Source organism: Sorex fumeus, unplaced genomic scaffold (genome assembly GCF_029834395.1).
Source record: "Sorex fumeus unplaced genomic scaffold, SorFum_2.1 ptg000002l, whole genome shotgun sequence".
Taxonomy (NCBI): Eukaryota; Metazoa; Chordata; class Mammalia; order Eulipotyphla; family Soricidae; genus Sorex; species Sorex fumeus.
The window spans coordinates 71407349-71415078 of record NW_026606059.1 but is presented as its reverse complement, the minus strand read 5'-3'; the positions used below and the strand labels follow the sequence as shown (position 1 = coordinate 71415078).

General features: G+C 43.4%; 1 protein-coding gene across 1 annotated transcript; it reads left to right on the top strand.

The window, feature by feature from the left end:
* Window positions 1–672: 672 nt before the first annotated feature.
* On the top strand, window positions 673–5735 carry LOC130041517 (nonsense-mediated mRNA decay factor SMG5-like). The gene is given in 2 exon segments (XM_056133780.1): window positions 673–744; window positions 2761–5735. Coding segments are annotated over 2 exon segments (3018 nt in total). The 3' UTR covers window positions 5707–5735.
* Window positions 5736–7730: the final 1995 nt, after the last annotated feature.

Here is a 7730-nt window from a genome sequence, read left to right as displayed (position 1 = left end):
TTTGGCATATGGAATATGCCATGGGGAGCTTGCCAGGCTCTGCCGTCTGGGCAGGATATTCTCCGTAGCTTGCCAGGCAATCCGAGAGGGATGGAGGAATTGAACCGGGATGGCCACGTGCAAGGCAAATGCTCTACCCACTGTGCTATTAATTATATTAATATTATTTTAACCTAAAAGTGATTTAATTTTATTGATTAATGATTTAATTTTATTTTCAATAAAATATTTTTATAGTTTAATTTTTATCCAAGGTATATATAATTTGAATCACAGAAGCACATTTTACTTAAGGCAGGTCTACGTAACTTCAATCTGGATTATACCCCTGAGGAAATAGCCCGAGTCAGTCTTCTGATTGCAGTGTATCCAACTACTGCCAGTTATACTGAGTCAAACCAAGTGCTTCAATAAATAGATTCCAGAAACCCCAAGGGTTTAATGGGTATATTATAAGGTTAGGGAGTCAGAAGGATAAGAAGAATTATAAGTGGCCCAGTTACTGGTTAATTCAGATGTAGGGTGCAATAGAGTGTCTGTATCCCTTTATAAATAAGCATCTCCATTCCTAATAACTTTAGTCCAGTGGATGCTAAGCTTCCAATGAATATCTGTGATTGATTATCTTCCAATGATTATCTGTGATTGATCCATGGCTTAAAGTCATAATGAATGAACTCGTATATCAGGAAGGCTAAGGGAAATGCTTCTAATCATGCCCAGAGAAAGAAAGAAGTTCTGAAAGTAAGCAAATATATGAGGTTACTATCACTTCTGAAGTGCAGTGTAGCAGTTGATAGCTCACATTTAGCTTCAGATAATGTACTACTATGGCAAAATTCAGTCTAGAGATGTTTAACTGCAGTGGAATCATTCCATTTCAATGGCATACATTTGTTTCTGTCCATGTTTCAGAGCTGACAAACTTGGGCTGGGGAGACGCTTCCCTGGCTCTCCATGAGCTTAGCTTAAACCAAAGTACTTTGATCTAAGGAATTAGATTTTCCATCACGATTAGGCAGGAACTATTACCTAAAGTAATAGGTGTGGTTGGAGAATAAGTAAAAGGGAGAACAGACTAATAAAAATTATTTGAGTCATTACTGTTCCTATCCTTCAAGTGAAGTTTTTATGTGCCAAAATACTATAATAAATTTAGTTTCTTGAACTTTTTTTTCTTTCCCTATGTTAGACTTTCTGACATCTAACTCACTTTTGAGAGGTACTCAAATTTTATTATGTAAATGTGTATTTGTGTGTGTGTGTGTGTTAACCTAACCTATATCTCTCCTTGTATTGTGCTTGATTAGTAAGTAAATTCTTCTTTTTTCAAATTTTTTCAGTATTGGGAAAATTCAGACTAGTCATTTATTATAATAAATGACTATTTATTTACTATTTATTATTAAAATACTATTTATAAATATTAATAAATAGTATTTATAAATAGTATTAATAAATACTATTTCTTTTCTATTTATCATTATATAAATGATTATTTACTATTTTATATAATAATGTATAATATAGTATGTAATATAGTATATATAATATAATAGACCACTGTCCTCCTGTTTTTCATCAATTTGCTTGAGCGGGCACCAGTAACATCTCTATTGTGAGACTTGTTACTGTTTTTGGCATATCAAATATGCCTTGGGGAGCTTGCCAGGCTCTGCCTTGCGGGCAGTATACTCTAGGTAGCTTGCCAGGCTCTCTGAGAGGGGCAAAGGAATGGAACCTGGGTTGGCCGTGTGCAAGGCCAATGCCCTATCCACTGTGTTATTGCTCCATTATAATGTATTATTATTATTCATTGAACTCAGGTCAGCCATGTTTGCTGCGTGCAAGGCAGACGCCCTACTCGCTGTGCTATCGCTCCAGGGCGTCTGCCTTGCATGCGGCCAACATGGCCGACCCGAGTTCGATTCCTCCGCCCCTCTCGGAGAGCCCGGCAAGCTACCGAGAGTATTCGATATGCCAGACACAGTAACAACAAAGTCTCCAATGGAGACGTTACTGGGCCCGCTCGAGCAAATCGACGATCAACGGGAGGGCCTTTACTTTACTTTTACTTATTATTCATTATTATTTTTTATTTTTTATTTATTACAATAAATGAATTACAACATCAGGACATTCTCCAAGAATGTCCTGATGTTGGCTTAGAGATCTTCAAGGTTCTGGAAACTACTGGTTCATCTTCTTGATCTTGTCTAATTCCTTCCTTACTCTGTCTCTATTCCTCCTTCTCTGAAATGTTTATATCTGAGTAATAAATCATAGGTGCTTTTCTTATTATACTAGCTCTGTGGCTATTTATATATTTGGTGAATCAGATGTATTTGACATTTCTAGATAATTTATCCTTATAACTTAATAAAATATGTTTAATTATTTTTCTTATTATTTTATGTCACTCATAGAAAATCATAGATAACACTAAAGAGTCTCATTTGAATGATGTAATAGTATCAAAAATCTTTGAGAGCAAAATTCAGATAATATTAAACCAATCTTTTAAAATTTTCATAATTTATGCTTTAGATCTTGAAGATACAATTTCCAAGTACACATTTTGTCTCATAATATTTTCTAAGAAATTATCTATCAGTCTATATAATTATTAATTTGATGAATTGAATTGCTCTCTATCATGTCAATACATGGTAGCAGTTTATTGATGATAGATTACTTAGTTTAATTTAAATTTCTCTTCCTCTGTCCTCCCTCCCTCCCTCCTGTCCTTCCTTTTCTCAGAAAGCACGCTCCAGCATCGTGGGGTAAGACTCCAACCCCATGGAAAGAAGCCAAGCAGAAGCCCAGAAGGCCAGACTCCTCTACCGGGATGTTTGCTTGGCAGCTCAGCGTCTCGACTTTTTCCTTCGAAAGGGAAATGCCCACAAAGAGGTTTTCAAGCCTCATGTCCTGGCCCTCAGGGCTACAGTTCGGCAAGTCTGCATTAAACTCATGTTTCTATACCCGGTGGATTATGGGAGGAAGGCAGAGGAACTGTTGTGGAGGAAAATGTATGCAGATGTCGCTCTGGTGCTGCTGAAGACCAAGAGAAAACACCTGGGCACCTCCCAACCTTGGGAAGGCCCCTTACGTGCTCATCTGAACAGTGGCCTCACGTTCTATGAGCATCTCTTTCTGTTCCTTCAAAATCATTATGGATTGAGGTTACATAGCTGTATCGACTGGCCTCACAGAGCCATCCATTTGATTGGTTGCAAGAAACTAAGTGCCCCGTCGGAGGAAGAGGCCTCGTGGGCGCGTATGGCCTGTCATCGCTGCCTGCTCTACCTGGGCGACTTGTTCCGCTATCAGAATGAGTTCCTAGCTCTGGCCACCACAGACTTGGCAGAAAAGTGTTATTATAGAGCCCTGTCAGTGGCCCCTCACATGGGAATGCCCTTCAACCAGCTGGGGGCTCTGGTAGGGAGTAAGTACTACGATGTGGAAGCCACATACTTCTACCAGCGTTGCCTCCACTCAGAAGTGCCTTTCAAAGGGGCAGCATGGAACCTCAAAAGACTCTATGACCAGGCAAGAAAAAGATATAGTCGTCTGAAGAGGAACCAGGGGCACAAGCTGTCTCCACATGAGAGGCAGTGTTGGGATAACAAAAGGCTGCTGGTTAGTTTCCTCTACCTTCAGAGCCTCTTGCAGCCTCAGCGGAAATTCAGAGCCACCAGTTTGATGGCCCTGTGTCAGCTGGTTCTGGATGACTTCCGTCTCTGTCTTTTCTACCGACCGTGCTCATCTGACGTGAACCAGGCCTCCACCAAGCGAAAGCCCTCAAGAGGCTACTTATTTCTCTCTGACCTCCTTATCTTCCACATGGTGGTTCTTTGCCTCATGAGTATACACAGTCTGAGGAAAACTGGCTCAAAGCGGCATCGGCCAGCTGTTTTCTTCACCTTGACGCTTTTCTCGCATGTAATTCAACATGTCAACACCCGAATCCAGGCTGAGCTTCAGAAAGGAAGTCTGAGTGACACGAGACAGGAACAAGAGACTGGGCTGGGGCCACAGGTCACCCCAAGCTCCTGTGCTGGGGTCCTCCTCAGCAAATCTCAGTCCTCTGATTCCTGTGAGGGTTACGCCTCAGAGGTCGGCTTTGGTAGCTGCTGTGACTCAGATGATGGTGAAGACAGGTCTGTTAGCGCCCATGCCCCCTCAGAAACTAGCAGTGAGACTTCTTACTCAGACACAATCAATGAGGAAGAGAGTGGAACCCTGAATCTGGAAGCAGTGCAAAAAAGTAGGGCCAAATCCCAAAGCAGAGGCACCCAGCCCCAGGGTCAGTCAAAGGCATGCAGGACTCCATCTCATCTCCTCGAGTTCTTGAAAACAACTCTCTTTGCTAACCTGCCAGCCCCGCTGAGCCAGAAGCTCCCAGGAAAACATGGCTTGCCCTCGGCTCCTGCCTTCAGAGGAGGCTTCCAGACACTTCTGTCAGAACCGAGCCCTACTCTGTGTGATGCCTCAGGCCGAGAGAACACTGCTTATAATCTCCCTGAGGCAGAGTCTTCTCCCGCATCCTCTCTGTGGCAGGATGCCATCACCCCTCAGCCCTGCCTCTCCCCACAGCCCCTGCAACAGAAACTGCAGATCCTCTCTGCAGAGGGGCTGCTGCCCACCATCAACGTCATGCTAAGTTGGCTTCGTACCAATCACAACCTCCTCAGCTCATGCTGGCAGGGCCCACTCAGCCTGTGGGATCACCTCTCCGTGCTGCTGAACCTGCTCCCTTCAGCGCAAGACCTTCAGGCACCAGGCCTGGGCCTGTCACCCCATCTTCGGGATCTTCTGCAGACCTGTCAGGGCCCCATGGTGCCCAGACTCCCACAGCTTCCTGAGGACCTGGCCTGGTGCCAACCCCCACTGGTGCCTTTCTCCCGGGAGAGGGCAACCATAGAGCGGGACCAGCTGCCTCTCAGTCCACAGGATGAAGCTGCTGTGCGCATCTGTTTCCTCAGGAGCTTTGGCCACTTCGCTGCTACCCTCCCTGGAGGGTTCCTGAGGTTTGACTTGAAGTCAGGGGTCTTCATGAGCACTGCACCCCATGGGGTAGAAAGCTGCTCTCAGAACTTTCTAGAGCGAATGCCAAGGGTCAGGTTTTCCAAAGACATGGTTCAGCTATGGCTGCAACGGGAAGTGGTCCATCTGGAAAAGACCCTCTGGGGACTCCAGATCCAGTCAGCCTTGACGCCCTACTTGTTCCCTGACCCCAGGGCGCTCTGCAAGCATCTTCCTCAAGTCCAGCACTTGGCCACCAGTGGGAAGTTTTTCCTGATCATTCCCAAGATTGTGGTTGACATACTGTACGTCCTGAAGAAGGAAGATCCCAGAGCCCTGGCAGCCATCACTTTCTTAGAGGATGAACTGAAGAAGGGAAATCCATCCATTCTGTGCCAGTCCTTTGTGGCCAAGAGGTTTGTGAGACCCAGGATGACCATCTCAGACTCGGATGCCTGGGACCTCTATAACGTTCTTGATTTCTGCAAAGGTCTATTGAACTCATCCAGGCTGGAGACTCAGATGCCCAGTAGTTTGGTCACCATCATCACTGGTATCTGTTTGGACAACCCGAGGAATTTCTCCTATCCCCTGCAGTTGGCACTGGGAACAGCCGCTGAAGCTGGCATAGAAATCAAGAATGTGCGGCACTTTCACAGGGAATGGACTGCAGTCAGCTGACACGGTCACACCTCTCTTCTTCTGCCTCCTTCAGCGCTTAGTAACCAAGCTCTGCTTCTTTACCTTGCTCGTTCCCATCTAATGTTAAAGGCAGATGCTGTCAGTGCCTAACTACTCCTGGGTAGCGGTGTCCTGTGTCCAGAGGCCTTCATATGTCATCTTGGCTAGATATCACGTTCCCTAGCTGATAAAATATCTCAAGATGAAAGTCACTCAATGCTTAGTATCCTCTTGATAATGCAGCAAGTTGCAGAAACACTTTTGTGTCCTACACTGTGAAACTCATTTGCATAGCTCTGTTTTGTGACCCCAGACTTTTGCTTCAGTGCTGTTTCATTGTGATGGAAATCATGCCTATTAACTCAAGGAGACCTGAACCCTCTGTGAAAACTCAATAAATACAAAGCAAAAATTTGTGATTGGGGTGAAGGATCTGTTCTTTGTTTTTAACTCCTATTTTTGTTGTTGTTTTTTGTTTTCTGTTTTGGGGGCCACATCTGGTAATGCTCAGGGGTGATTCCCTGGTTCTGTACTCAGAAATTACTCCTGGAGGTGCTCGGGGGACCGTATGGGATGCCGGGGATGGAACTCAGGTCAACTGCATGCAAGCCAACTGCCCTACCCACTGTACTATCTCTCTGACCCCATTCCTAGTCAGGACTTCACCTTTTTTGACATTCCATATAGGTCTCCACCTTACACTTGGACTCAGTAGTGCCAGTGGCTTCAATCTCTATAATATTCTTGACTTTTTTCTCTCTAGCCAAGCATGATTGTGTTGGCCTCAAGGATTAGCAGATTCATTTCTGCTTTAGATAACCTTGAAACAGGTTTTTCATGCTACATTATTGGTATTTTTGCCTACATCTGCTCAAACTTTCCAATTTGGCTACCATGACACAATCGCTTACTTTGTTCCTCACTAACTCCCAGATGTCTTTTGGGACATCTTGCCAGTCTCTTACTCAGGGGAATGTACACCAGGGGAAAGCTCTTTTCCTGCCATTAGCAGAACCTGAATGTGCTCCCTGCCATTGCCAGACCTCAGTTAAAATCAATAGCTTCACTCAGATTGGCATATGCTAAAAGCTTTCATAGTAACTGCCTCCTGTCCCCAGTTCCCAGTATTCTTCCCTTAGAAGTGAGCACTTTTCCAGGCCAAATTTAATACTCTTCAAGATTCCAAGTTCTGGCTGGGCATATTTGTTACTAACTTAGCCTCAGATTCAATTTCTTCTCTGAGAAACTGTGAAATTTCATCTTGAGGGTTTTTCCTGTCCTTCTCACTTTTTCATTTGTCCTAAACTGAGACGTTGGGTTTCAGTTTTACTTATGATTAGTTCTCTTTCTCAATGCTTCAAACTTAAACTATTTACTTAATTATTTATTTTTCACTGGGGGTGGGGCTGAGGCCCTACCCAGTAGTGCTTGGGGGCTGCTCCCTGTTGTACTCAGGGAACTGTGTTGTGTGAAGTTTTAAACCAGGGACTCCTGCATATAAAACATTCATGCAAGTCCTCCAAATCATTTTCCTGCCTCCACAAAACATGCATTTTGGCATTTATTTTAAAATTTATTGAAAATTTCACCAAATCAAAAACATTTTTAAAGAAAAAATGTAATTACTCGAAGTTTATTTCACCACTTATTATTGTTTTGTAGTTTCTGTTGTTTTGAGTTATAACCTGCAAGTTTTCCCCACGTATTTCCTTTGTTGTAGTTATTTTCCTCAAACATATTTTTATTCTCCAATCTATCAAATTACCAATATATCAGAGTATTGCATTTTCTTCCTTGCTCTTTTAGTAACAGCTATTTCCTATCATCGTTTGCACAAACATTGCTTTACTAAAATGTTTCATTCATTCATTCATTCATTCATCATCCTGTTATTCGTCGATTGCCTCAAGCAGGCCCCAGTAACGTCTCTTTCATCCTAGCCCTGAGATTATATTCAAGGCTCTTTAGGAGAATGAGACCCATCATTGTTACTGGTATTTGGCATATTTGGTACACCACGGGGA